The 14,588-nt window shown below is 38.3% G+C and overlaps 1 protein-coding gene across 5 annotated transcripts in view; it reads left to right on the top strand.

The window, feature by feature from the left end:
• LOC106142486 (lethal(2) giant larvae protein homolog 1) overlaps positions 1-14,472 on the top strand; it is a 49,039-nt gene extending 34,567 nt beyond the window's left edge. For 3 of the 5 annotated variants that reach the window (XM_013344257.2, XM_013344256.2, XM_013344255.2), the window contains exons 15-26: positions 494-627; positions 1,275-1,425; positions 2,199-2,299; positions 3,169-3,273; positions 4,887-5,027; positions 6,007-6,170; positions 6,568-6,661; positions 7,505-7,597; positions 8,494-8,619; positions 10,932-11,052; positions 12,283-12,326; positions 12,721-14,472. In XM_013344257.2, coding sequence (XP_013199711.1) covers positions 494-627; positions 1,275-1,425; positions 2,199-2,299; positions 3,169-3,273; positions 4,887-5,027; positions 6,007-6,170; positions 6,568-6,661; positions 7,505-7,597; positions 8,494-8,619; positions 10,932-11,052; positions 12,283-12,326; positions 12,721-12,837 — 1,391 coding nt within the window. In that variant the 3' untranslated portion in view covers positions 12,838-14,472. Of the gene's footprint in view, positions 1-493; positions 628-1,274; positions 1,426-2,198; positions 2,300-3,168; positions 3,274-4,886; positions 5,028-6,006; positions 6,171-6,567; positions 6,662-7,504; positions 7,598-8,493; positions 8,620-10,931; positions 11,053-12,282; positions 12,327-12,642 lie in introns of all 5 variants that reach the window. The other 2 variants (XM_013344259.2, XM_013344258.2) reach the window with 2 other exon arrangements.
• The last annotated feature ends 116 nt before the right edge of the window (positions 14,473-14,588 follow it).

Raw genomic sequence — 14,588 nt, 5'->3', positions numbered from 1 at the left:
ACGTCTTACAGCTGAAAATATGATGAAATGATAAAGAACCAGCACTAATCACACGACTTACACAGGACTTCTCGGTCTTCACTCCATCTACTACGCACTACTACTCTAGACTCTAAAAACCTCATTGACATGTCACTGGGCGCCTCTCCACGGCCTAGATAAGATTCACCACACCACAGAACGTTTCCGATTTAAACCAAGACACATTCAATTAGTAGTCATCCCTATCCAGTATCGGCGTAAACTCCCTGACTTACTTGACTTAAGGTCCTATGTCCCCTAGCTGGGGCAGAGGGCATCCACAGTGCGTCGCCATCCCGCTCGGTCTTGAGCTTCGCGTTTTATTTCGCTCCAAGTCTTCCCTAGATTCTTCACCTCTGCGATGATTGTCCGCCGCCAGGTCTGTTTAGGGCGGCCACGTTTACGCTTTCCTTGGGGATTCCAGTCTCGCGTAAACTCCCTGATTTAATTAAATTCTCATTCGTTCTAACAGATTCCGGTTCAGGCGACACGCCAATATCGAGAAGGAAATCGTTCAAAAAGTCCCTGCGCGAGTCGTTCCGCAGACTCAGAAAGGGGAGGTCGCAACGGCGGCAGACCACTTCAAGTCCCACGTCGCCCACTCAGGTAAATTTTAATACGCTGCGTTGTGTTATTACAATTTAATTTATGTATTTTTTTATTGTTGCGGTGTGGTTCCCGGCACAATTAAAAATACAAGAATAGGATCACTCCATCTCGTTCCCATGGATGTAGTAAAAGGCGACTAAGGGCTTATATATATATATATTGTCGTTGTCGTCGTGACGCATTCACTATTCATTTATATTGTAGTACATGTATGTTTATTTATTTGATATTTGTTATTTTATGATATGTTTTTGGTTTATAAATATCAGTTAGTTTGTATCTTAATTATTATTATTATGTACACAAACCAATGCCTTTCTTTACACTTTCCAGTCGTGGGCCTGCTGGAAGAAATTTCTCTAGAAATATTTTTTTTTTATTTATATATTTATGTACATCAAGGAAAATAAGAATGAAACTTAAAGAGAAACTCAGTACCCTTGTTGTACCCTTGTACTAAATTTCTCTTTAAGTTTCATTCTCATCTTCCTTGATGTACACAAATATATAAATAAAAAAAATATATATATAATTATAATTGACTTGAATATCTTACATTTCTCTTTAAGTTTCATTCACATACATATATATATAAATAAATTAAAAGAAAAATATTTATATTATAATTGACAAATATCTTACAGCCCCCGCCCAAGAAGCCGACGGACAAAGCGGCTTCGGACACGGACGCGGACGTGAAGCCCGTGGAGCGCGCGGTGGAGGCGCGCTCCACCGACGACGCGTTCGGCTCCATGGTGCGCTGCGTGTACTTCGCCAGGACCTTCCTCATCGGCGGTGAGTGGCTGTATAGTAGACATTAATAGCACCTTTGTATGTACTAGGATTACTGTAATAAATGCTCCTGTATATAATTTACATACATACATAATATCACGCCTCTTTCCCGGAAGGGTAGGCAGAGACTACCTCTTTCCACTTGCCACGATCTCTGCATAGTTCCTTATAATTAGTATATAATTTTGTGTACATAAATAAATAAATTAATGTGTGGCGCTACAGAATCTGTAGGGAGGTCACTCTGCAAACTAAACATTAATACATACGTACTGGCGGCCTCTGTGGCGCAACTTTATCTGTCAAGTCACACAGGTGAAGTGACAACGCGATATCGTAAGCATTGGTTGGCACTGCTGCATTTTTGTCCAAATATATATAGAGCTTGCTACAAAAGATTGAAGGAGATCTTCGCATAATTGGTCGAATAAGGCTTAAGGTGATGATATGATTGAAAGTATTAAAAACTCGCTTTTGCGCGGGCTTCGCTCCTGTGAGAAATAAGCCTATGATAATCCTAGAAGTGTATTCTATCTGTTTACCGAATTTCATCAAAATCGATTCAGTAGTTTGTGAGTTAATTCGTTGCAAACATACAAAACTACGAATCTTTTCTCTTTATTATTCGTGTGAATTACTTAAACTAAAGGTAACTTGTTCCGGCAACTCCCGTCACCGAGACATCGATGTCACAGCGCGTGTGTGTATTAAAAATCTTTGGTTTTTTAATTCCTTGTCGTTAAATATATAAATTTGTATATATAACATTGCAGCACAAAGTTCAACACCGACACTTTGGGCGGGCACCAACAACGGCACCGTGTACGCGTTCACACTGCACGTGCCCAACACCAACAAACGGAAAGAGGAGCCTGTGAGTATTAAATACTAGCGTAGCGGCGGCCATCTTGGACAGATTTCCATCAATATATGTATATCATAATAAGCGTATCGAATAAAATTGCTTGATATAAAGAATTCTGTAAAGAGGGAGGAGCACATGGGCATTTCCTAAAAAGTACATACTTGCGGGGTAGACAGAGCCAAAAGTCTTGAAAAGACTGATAGGCCACGCTCAGCTATTTGACTTAATGATAGAATTGAGATTCAAATAGTGACAGGTTGTTAGCCAATCGCCTAAAAAAGAATCCCAAGTTTGTGAGCCTATCCCTTAGTCGCTTTTTACGACGTCCATGGGGAAGAGATGGAGTGGTCCTATTAAAAGTACATACATACATAAAATCACGCCTCTTTCCCAAAGGGGTAGGCAGAGACCACCTCTTTCCACTTGCCACGATCTCTGCATACTTCCTTCGCTTAATCCACATTCATAACTCTCTTCGTGCAAGCTCGTCGGCTTCGGTTACTCTTGACCTGACCTTTTGCCAGAACGTCTTCGATTTGGTCAAGGTATGTTTCGTCTAGACCTTCCTACATATAAACTTTGTTAAAATTCCTTTACTGCGTCATAGTTCCTTGCAATAACGTCAGGAAACTTCCACATCCGGGCAACTGTGTGTGAAATCATGATTCAAAATGGTTTAGCCTCCCCTGCAAAGGTTTGTGGAGGTCGGACGTGAGTTGCTTCGAGTAAAACTTCGATTTACCCAATACAGGGTCGTGGTAATAGGCGCACCCCGGACTCCATTCCAGAGAGACGAGAATCTCCTCTCTCATCCTGTCCACATGACCGAACCATCTTATCAAAATTAACCCTTATTGATTTGTGACATTGTGACGTAGGTGACGTGCCACCTGGCCAAGGAGATCCAGCTGAAACACCGCGCGCCCGTCATCGCCATCACGGTGCTGGACGGCGCTTCAGTACCGCTGCCTGACCCCTTGGAGGTAACGTCGACATCCTACATACATTGTTTTACGACATTGGTTGACGTCGAATTAATTACTTGAAACCAAGTTTACTGCCGCTTTCAACTCGCGAAGTAGCGGTCACAAAGTGCACTTCAGCATTTTATACAATAACGTCAACTTTACAAATATCTAAATTTATAATTAAAAACTCCTGAACCGATTTTGATTAAATTTTGATTATGGCTACTTTATTCTGTAAAATCTAACTGGAGTGAAACCCCGCGCAAAAGCTAGTGTAATTTAATATTTTATTTTTACTCTTAGTAATATTTTACATAGCAAAAAAAATAAAAAGTTTCTTTCAATAAAGAATTTGACATAATAGGCAGTGCATTTTGCTTTTATTCAAACACCCCGGACTACAGATCTGATAAGACCCTGGACTACAGATCTAATAAGAACATGTTGATATTTGCAGAAATTAACCTTCTATCACACAAAAATCATTACTTTTACTAACAAATATTAACCGCTCCAAAGCATTCCGACTCTGGAGTGATCCCAGTACCAGGAATGTGCCTAAACGAAAGTGAGGTGAGGCTTTTAGCCAAAAATGCTTCAAAGCCTAAGCCTGTATGCATAAAGGTACTTTATATAATAAAATTATATGTATGTATAAAAGAACTTAAAGTATAGTTTTAAATATTAATGCTGGCTGGCTTTTCAACAAGGTTTTCTTGCAAATTCAAAATTTTCCATACAAACTTATAACCAAGCTATTGATATTAATATCTGTGTATTTGATTTTTTTTATTAAGCAAAGGATAATGCCCTGACTGTCTTAGATGGATCGCAACAAAATTTGTTGTTTGTGTTTTGTGTTAATGCATCTACAAGTATACAGATAAATATTATAATGTATTTATTTTAATTATTTAATGATAACTAAGCAGGTTGATTTTTAGCGATAAACCAAGAGAGATAATTACCGATAAAATTATAAATATGCTTCATGCGCCGTTTATGTAATACAGCTATCGATGTAGTGAACACCGTTTTTTCAGCTTACGATTCTTGTGTTTATATATATATTCATAATTGATAAGCATATACGTTCTCTTGCAATCCATTATCTTTTTTAAGTAACGAAAGAGCGTTAGTTTAATTAGATTGGATTATATTCTAAAGAGCTGGAAACCACGCGGCACTTTGTCAAAAACAACAAATAAGAACTAAAGACAATAATATGACCACTCTATCTATTCAAATTCAAATTCAAAAATATTTATTGTGGTACACAGGTATAAAAGATATAAAAATGATAAACATGTAAGGTGTCACTGTGGCCTGTCTATAATAGACGTACAATAATTAAGGTACTTAGTAGCTAAATTAAAAAAAAAAAAACAAAAAAAACCAATTGCTTCCAAACCATTAAAAAAGAAGAAAAAAAACACATACAAATATATCCCAAAGCAATTCGTCAAAGTGGCTAATTCCAGTCCTTTAAATCGTCATTTAGAAAGTCATTTATATTATAATAGCATCTGTCTGTCAAAAATGGATGTCGTTAAAAGCGACATTAGTGCGTAAAATTACAAAGAGACCCTTTTTTTTGTTATAAATGTCTAATTTGTTTTTCCGTGCAGGTTGAGCGTGGAGTATCAGCGCTGCCCGAACCCGGCACCCATCGCGTGCTGATCACGTCCGAGGAGCAGTTCAAGGTGTTCTCGCTGCCGAGCCTCAAGCCGCACAACAAGTACAAGCTGACCGCGCACGAGGGAGCCCGGGTATGTTGTGTAGTATAGTACAGGTCTACCACTTTTATAAGTTACATCGACATTGTTCGACGGCGCAGAATAGTACAACCGACCGCCGAATCTCGGCCGAATGAAAACATTAGTGAAATAACGAACTTATTGCTACTACATAGGATTTTAAATCCCAAAACAACAGGAGTCGTGTATCTCGCTCATTATAAGTTGTACCAGACAAATACCGACTACCGCGACGCCGCGACGGCGTGGCGCTCCTTCGAACTCCAAACATGGCGCGTACGCAATTAGCCAATAGCGTACGGTTTTGATCCGGGGTTCAAATGGCGCACTATGATTGGCGCAGATATTTTCGCGCCATGACAAAAATATATTTCTGCGCAGGTACATCGGTGTAACTTATTAAAGTGGTAGTACTGTACTACTAATACTTCTTCATATCTTTCTCCGCGTAATAAGAGAAAAAGTTACGAGTAAGTGGAAACGCACTTTTGCATTATGAAAGAGCAATGGGTAAGATTAAGACTTGCAGTAGGTAGTGACCACTCTTGGTTAAAGATGCTGTGACGTTTAGGTTAAGCAATTAAGGATGATTAGAGATAATTTAAAATTAATAGAATGACAACAAACTTTATTAGGACTAGATTTTCAATTTTAAAGAGACAATTTTCGTGGAGATGGTTATAGACACGTAGCAGCAAGTAGCCGCCTGATAATATCGAGCTACTTGGTGAACGCTGAAGTAGACCAAAGGCGATGACCCGAGTCGCAAGGGGGATCCATCATTGTTATCCACAAGATTTTATGACTAAAGGATGAGCCAATAAACTTGGGATTCTTCCTTTAGGCGATGGTCAAGCAACCTGTCACTATTTGAATCTCATTTCCATTTCAAAGCTATACAGCTGAACATTGCCTCTCAGTATTTGTGAGGACTATTGGCTGATGAAAGTATTAAACAAGTATCAATAATGACTGACTAACGTCCAAACAGGTCCGGCGAACGGCGTTCGCGTGGTTCGAATGCACCATCAGCGGTTCAGAGAAACATCGAGAGTGGTGCCTGCTGTGTCTCACCAACCTCGGCGACTGCCTGGTGCTGAGCCCCGAGCTGAGGAGGCAGCTCAACGCGGCCGCCGTCCGCAAGGAGGACATCAAGTGAGTCCACACACTGTGCACGAGCCATAGACTGAAGACTTAATGCAAGCCATAGACTGAAGACTTAATGCAAGCCATAGACTTGTGATTGACAAGAGGCCGCCCGCGACTTTGTCCGCATGGAAACCCTATCAATCGCGCGGGAACTCCGGGTTTAAAAGGATCACTCCATTTCTTTCCCGTGGATGTCGTAAAAGGCGACTAAGGAATATAAACTTGGGATTCTTGATTAAGGCGATGGGCAAGCAACCGTCTACCTGTCTAGCCTATCAGTCTTTTCAAGACTGTAGGCTCTGTCAATTTCGCAAGGGATATAGACGTGATCATTTGTATGTAATAAATAATATCTTCTTTACATAAGTAAAATATATAATTTTATTTATTATTTTTATTCCAGCGGCATTTCAAGTTTATGCTTCTCGAAGCGGGGCGAAGCTCTCTACCTGCACTCGTCTTCAGAGTTGCAGCGAATCACTCTTTCTGCTACAAAGGTACATAATTATACGTAGATAAATATATTATAATACATACACAAATCACGCTTCTTCCCCGGAGGGGTAGGCAGAGACTACATCTTCTTCAATTTGCCACGATCTCTGCATACTTGTTTAGCTTCATCCACATTCATAACTCTCTTCATGCAATCTCTTCGGCTTTATACAAGTTTCTGCTCTTTAATTAAAATTAAAGTAGCCTACGATTATTTGTACGTAGCCTCTCAGTCTATTCAAGATTTCGGGTTCTGTCTACCCCGCAAGGGTTAACCTTAAGCGTTGTAAAGACGTGATACGTGTTTATATACATACGTCTGACTCGGTGAGGACGTAACCGGAACTTGAAGGAAGGAAGAAAAGGGTTCCCTTGAAGGAAGAAGTATGTGTATAATGAAAATAATATAACGGTTACACATGGTTCAGGTTTATTTTTATTCTTGAAAAAATGTTAATATGTTTTATGTATATTGAATCCTATTGTCTACCCCGCCAGGGATATAGACGTGATTATATGTATGTATGTATGAATCCTATTTTCTCTGTCTATATGTATGCGCTAATCTCAGAAAGTTGTGGATTTTGTTCAGAATAGAATAAAATAGATTTATTTTCAAAATATGATGATATGATATTGCTTATTAACGTCACATCACTTCAATCTACATAATTATAACTACTACCGCTTCCAAAGCGCATGTGTAGAAGAAACGGCGGAACAAACATTTAACATTAACATTCTTGAAAAAAATGTTAATCACGGTCACGAGTAACCTCGACAATTTTTCTAGGCGTATCTTGTTAAAAAGTATATATATATGTATATTGTATAACGTTGTACAGGTGACGGTGGCGCAGTGCCAGGTGATCCTGTCGCCGTGGGCGGCCGCGCTGCGGGGGCCCGCCGAGGAGCCGCTCACTAACGGGGAGCACAAGGTCACAATAATTGTGTTACATTCATTCATTAACCACTGTTTGGGGGGCGCATTTTTCCATGACATGTGTGTGCGTTTTATCGCCCGCATGCGTACATGTTGTTTATACGATCCTGGCGCACGCGCAGGTCGAAGATTTCGCGTGTCTTCAGTGAGTGAGCTCGTGCACATACATGAACTTTAAAAATTTGTTAACTAAAATTTATGATTGTTGAAAGTAAAAATGGTATTAATAATTTCAAATTGTACTTTATAGATAGGTGCCGTGTGGTTGCCGGCACCAATAAAAAAAGAATAGGACCACCCCGTCTCATTCCCATGGTTGTCCTAAAAGGCGACTAAGGGATAGGCTTATAAACTTGAGATTCTTCTTTGAGGCGATGGGCTAGCAACCTGTCATTATTTTAATCTCAATTCTATCATTAAGCCAAACAGCTGAATGTGGCCTATCAGTATCAAGACTGTTGGCTCTGTCTACCCCGCAAGTATGTACTTCTTAGAAAATGCCCATGTGCTCCTCCCTCTTTACAGTATTCTTCATATCAAGCAATTTTATTTGATACGCTTATTATGATATATATTGATGTACATCTGTCCAAGATGGCCGCCGCTACGAACTACATAATTTTGTCACGACTTGCAATAAGCGTATCGAATAAAATAAGGAGAATACTGTAACGAAAGAGGAGGACATGGGCACCCTCAATCTTGTACAATTTTAAATTATTTATATCTTCTTTATTTTCAACAGTTATATCTTAGAGTTTGCGAATAATATTTGCCAAAAGCCTGTACTGTTTTGAAAGTGGCGCTAAATTTACGAAGCTTCGAGTAAAGGCTAGTCTTTATACTATGACAAAGTTATGACTAGAAATGCTTAATTTTTATTATGTACAGGAGGAGCCGGCCGAAGCTGTTCACGACGTGACAGCAGCATCGGCCGATATCACCGTAGACTCTGTCCGGGACCACACGTCTCAGCCCAACAGCGGGTCACAGCCTGAGCTGAACATCAACTTGCAGGTAACCAATCAAAAGATGACACTGACTGACTTATGGATGGGATACTGACCTGCAATTGACCATTTGTTTCGCATAAGTGGCGCTTTTTTGTGGTATCGGTTGTTGGTCTTCGAAATAAATAAATAAATAAAACACAGCCTAAATAGTTGCGCTAAAATCTTGAAATGGCATGTGAATGACGGCCTCAGGCACAGCGGTAGTGCGCTTGAATGTGACACAGTAGGTCCCGGGTTCGAATCCCGGCCACGGCATGATGAGAAACGTACTTTTTTCTAATTGGTCTGGGTTTTGTAGGTTTATCTATATAAGTATCACTACATAGTATAAAACAAAGTCGCTATTTTAGTCTGTTTGTCTGTATGCTTAAATCTTTAAAATTACGCAACGGATTTTTATGCGGTTTTTTGTAACAGGTAGAGTGATTCAAGAGGAAGGTTTTTATGTATAATAACATTTATAATTTTGCACCCGTGCGAAGCCGGGGCGGGTCGCTAGTTATAAAATATATATAGTATCGTTGAGTTAGTGTCTCGTAACACAAGTTTCAAGCTTACTTCGAGACTCTGTGCGATTTGTCCCATAAGTATATATTTATTTTTATTCATGTCTTTTTCTTATAAAGTAAAAAAAGAATATCCAGAAATTTTCCGCGGGAACGGATATAAACGGAATATTTCATTTCACGCGGGCAATTTCTAGTTTTTAGTAAAATTGATCGCTGGCGGTGCCATTTATGGCAGCATCGTCAGCCTTCTGAAATGGAAGGTGATCAATACAAAACTAAATTGACATTGGCATTGGGACATTGGGTGGAGACTTGGTGGCCTGAAACACAGGCCTGTGCCTCGCCTAAGCACCAGTCTCCTACTTCATTTATGCAATAATAATTGTTCCTGATACCATTTTTAACCACCATAAAAAGGTAGAAACCTTTTTATACAGAACAAAAGAAACAGAGAACTGTTTGACCTGTATATATGTTTGTTCGCGATTATTTCGCGTTTAGCTAAACGGATTTGGATGCGGTTTTCAGGAAAGTGTTACACATAGAGGGTTTTATAAATTTCACCTAAAATCAATTTCAATAGGAGAATATTGATTGGAGGCGATTTATTTTTACAAAAGTTATTAATTCACCTTTTTGTTAAAATTGTGCTAATTGTGCACTAAAAAGACTAAATGGCCTTTGCCGCGGGCTGTCTCCTGTCCAGAAAGAATTAATGTTTATCTTTATGTGTAGTAGATATAATTAGATTTAAGTGATGTGACGTCAATAAGTCATACCTTGTATCCAATATTGAAAATTAATCTATTCTATTCTATTCATACATATATGGTATCGTCGAAACTCTTTATGGCTTGTTCTGTCTGTGTTATTTGTCACTGTCCACCAAAATGTATCATGACATCATTCTAGTTGAATACGATGATCCATTCATAAACTCTAGAGAAATTAGTTTTAATTGTTATTACTTACCTAAACTGTAATAGGGTGATGTAATTGTACAGTCGCGTACAAATCGGAGTTAAAAACTATGTTCTTTTATAAAGACAATAAAGTTTATAATTGCAAACTAGTTCCACTACACTGGTACTTACTGTACGTACATTCAACTTCATGTTATCAAACAAAAAACTGCTTCTTGGCGTTAGATTCAATGAGATCCTCGTCTCTCTGGAATGGAGTCCAGGGTGCGCCTATTACCACGACCCTGGATTGGGTAAATCGAAGTTTTATTCGAAGCAACTCACGTCTGACCACAAACCTTTGCAGGGAAAGCTAAATCATTTTGGATCATGATTTGACATACAGTTGCCCGGATGTGGAAGTTTCCTGATGTTATTGCAAGGAACTATGACGCAGTAAAGGAATTTAACAAAGTTTATATGTAGGAAGGTCTAGACGAAACATATCTTGATCAAATTGACCACGTTCTGGCAAAAGGTCAGGTCAAGAGTACCCGAAGCCGACGAGCTTGCATGAAGAGAGTTGTGAATGTGGATGAAGTAAAACAACTATGCAGAGATGTCGAAAGTGGAAAGATGTAGTCACTGCCTATCCCTCCAGGAAAGAGGCGTGATTTATGTATGTATGTGTGTTTTATGTTGCTGACTGTACGTGTGAAACTTACAAGCGTATGCTAATTCGCAACGCGACTTATTCATAGCTCGACGCCTCACAGCAATTAAAGTCAAGCCATCGTAATTTTGTTACAATAAATGCCTTAAATCACGGTTCTATAATCAGGACCATATAGTTTCCTTATCAACAGTTAATTAACTAATAATCTTTAAAAATGTTCGATCTGCAGAATTCCCAAGTGAACACAAGCTCCATGGTGGTGAAGACCACGACCAGGACCACCATCAACGACGGGGGGGTGGAGGGTGCCGCCACCACCACCACAACTACCACCAACGCGACGGAGAACAGTGAGTAGCGCACTTCACTACTTTACGCCCATTTTGACACAAACCAACGAATAATGCTCTCACATCCTTAATTACTTTTCTTTCGTATCGTTATTATCCTCCGCGGCTATATTAGGCCGCGTAATTGTGCCGTGTGGTTCCCGGCACCAATAAAAATAATAGGACTACTCCTTCTCTTTCCCATGGATGTCATTAAAGGCAACTAAGGGATAAACTTGGGATTCTTCTTTTAGGCGACAGGCTAGCAACCTGACACAATATGAATCTATCATTAAGTCAAACAGCTGAACGTGGCCTATCAGTCTTTTTAAGACTGTTGGCTCTGTCTACCACGCAAGGGAAAAAGACGTGATTGTATGTATGTATGGAAAGGGAAACAGCTTTAGATTTTCGCGCGAAAATGCGGTGTCGCGCGTGCCATGCCAAGGGCGCAGGACAAGGTCAATCAGGCATACTTTTGTACGATGGAAATCTTTTGGAGAAAGCATCTTTTATCCCTTTTTAGTCCATATATGTATACGAAAGGAGTTCATAATATCGTACAACTATAATAAAAAGCCGTACAGGTATGAATACCTGAAATGTATGTATGTTTATAATAAAAGTAAAAAAAAATATTTTATTTCTATATCATTAAAGGTTTATTTTATAATTTCCTTTTTGTTTGCCGCATCATAATGCAAGTTACCCAAATTATTTTTGTTAAATCGCTAGGGTACTCCGAAATACGTTATCTCTTCCAATCATTTACTGAGACTAAGTACTGAGAGCCCGTACCTAAGTTCGAATCCTTGCTCGAGTAGATATTTAAAGAATATACCATTTAACTTTCATTTGTAGATTGCCCGATCAAGTTCGTACATCTAGTTGGCTAAAGTATGATTTAGTGACCACAATGAAAAGTATATCTTTAGAATGCATTTTTAATATAAATGGTAAAGATAAAAATAAATCCGGAAAAGCACTTAAACGAAAGTCTCCCTTTGCATGACAGGCCAACTGGCTTTACCGCGGCTTGATATAAAATGTACTTATCCGTATGCGCAAGCACAGAGATATTTTTATTCATGAGATTTTTTTTTTAATTTCATTATTATTTTTTATATTAATTTGTTCTACTAACCCTGTTTAGTTATAATCTGATCTTGCTTCATATATCATTATTATATGTTTACGTTGTTTGTTCGTTTGTATGTATGTTTGACGGGCGCTTTGTGTTTTTGTTTGTAGTCCTAGAGCACAGTCGCGAGGAAGGAGTCATCACCCGCATCGAGGTACCCCACACTTTGCTTTAATATATACCTTATTCCTATCAAAATAAAGCATAAAATAGCATGGCAGCTCTTTTTTAATATATATTATCAAATTTCCCCCCCCTTATTTTAGCTTTTTATTTTATCTATACAGAGTTGCAATTACAACATTCACTTGCAGAGCTAATACTAACATAATTGTGTTCTAAATTTGAAACTAACAAACAAAACAATCTGCGCATTGTTGTGGCGTCCGCTCGTGTTTGTGTACCGGTTCATCGTCATCAATCGATTATTTTACACAATCGATATGAAACTAATTTGGTCGCATCACTAGCGCTGAAACGCGAGCGTCCGCCACGTGGTGCCGCAGAGAAGAACGTGCGATGGTATTCATAAGGCGTGTGTCACACAGACGGGCACGGTGACGGTGCCGGCCGGGACCGACCCCAAGCTGATCCTCGAGATGTTTGACCGGCAGCGGTCGCCGCTCGCCGTCCCGGTGCCGCCCGCCCCCACCGAGACACACTAATGTCGACAAACACTGATGTCGATTCTCTAACGGAACGCAACACTATCGAAACGAGAATCCCACGCATTTATACACAGATTAATAAAATTACACGTACACAAGGTTGTAAATAGGGAACATGTTCTTATTTTGACGATCGAGCAACGATCCTGTTCTCGGTTCCACCGATTTATGTTTGTCGTAACTCTGGGATTGAATAACGACATTTTAGTTGTAAAATTACGGTATTATTTTACTTCAATTATGTTCAATTCCTAGGCAGCTAAAGTACTGCCATTTTTGAAAACACTATCCAAGTTCTGAGGTCAATTTCGCGTCTAGGAATAAATTTTTATTTTTGTATAATTTGTTGCTTTCAATACGTTTTATACTGTTAATAAAATAGTTTTATTTTGGCGAGTGCATGTCTAATTTCAGATGTAATTTTTTTATAAACATAATATTTGTTAAACAATGTGTACTTATTGGAATTAATAGTAAACAATTTGTACCATTGTAACTTTATCGAGTACAAACCGAACAGCCATAACAACAGGATGTTGTAAAAGCAATGCTACAATATAATTGTGGTATATTTTAAAGTATTTATAGTTAAGACAATGTAAAATTGATGTACCAATTTAGCTTGTTAAGTTGCTCTTTGAACATTCGGAGTGAATGTAATGTGCCTATTTATTTCATTTTAGAGTGAAGAGATTTTTTTTTAAGTACTTACCAATAGAACATTTTTCTTTTTTGACAATTAATAATTGACTAGGGTATTTTATTTACCATTAAACAACTACGCGTGTACACTAAAACCAGTTTTAGAAGTCGCCTCGGCAATGTTCACTTCCAATGGTCGAAGATCGAATGGAAATGCATTATGTAATATTTTCATGCCTCACGTTAAAATTCTAACTACAAGAATTAACGTTGCATTGGCTAATATCAAATTTGGAACGGGCAGTATCCTATTCCAGACCATCGCGCGTATGATTTGCCGAGAATTATTTCATGGTATTTTAAAGAACTATGTAGACTATGCATTATATCGGAATTACTTCTAAATATGGTCCTATTGTACACACTTTAATTTGTATAACCACTCTTTGCCAATTATGAAAATACGGCGTTGTGCAAGGCCATTTTCAATTGTATATTCCGTAAATATTAATTGCAATAAATTATATTGGAGAATTATTAATGAAAAGTTTTATGCAATATTTTAAACCTTTTTAGTAGAGTTTTCTTTTTTAATTTTATATATTACAGTTTACGTTTTAGCTTTGTAATTTTGAATTGCATATTCTGCTACATTGTTAGAGGCAGCTAATTCCATTGAATCGTAAGTGTAAGGTGTTTTGAATCAACCACCACGTTACATCACAAAATGTGATATACATATATAGGGATTGAACTTTGTTTTATATAACATTATTCTATTAATTTTTAGCTATAAGTTGAACGTGCCTGTCGTTTTGGTTTGTGAACTGTTCTATTGGCATTTGTATGTTATACTGTAGCAATCGGACGTCCACTTGTAAACTTTCGATTATTGTACAATTTTCTCTATCTATCGTGGCATTTTTAAATATTTGATACGAAAGTTCTATTTGTATCCGACATTGAAAGAATAAAAGCTAATCTTAATAATCTTGTTGTTTTAATTTTACATCTTCCGTAACATCCAGGATATCCCTTTTTTTAATACCCTGGTGTACATTTTCAGTGTAGCAATCATTCCGCCAAGCAAGTCACTAACAATGGAC

This window comes from Amyelois transitella, chromosome 12, assembly GCF_032362555.1.
Source record: "Amyelois transitella isolate CPQ chromosome 12, ilAmyTran1.1, whole genome shotgun sequence".
Classification (NCBI taxonomy): Eukaryota; Metazoa; Arthropoda; class Insecta; order Lepidoptera; family Pyralidae; genus Amyelois; species Amyelois transitella.
Note: the sequence above shows the minus strand (reverse complement) of the source record. Positions and strands in the feature narration are given on the sequence as shown.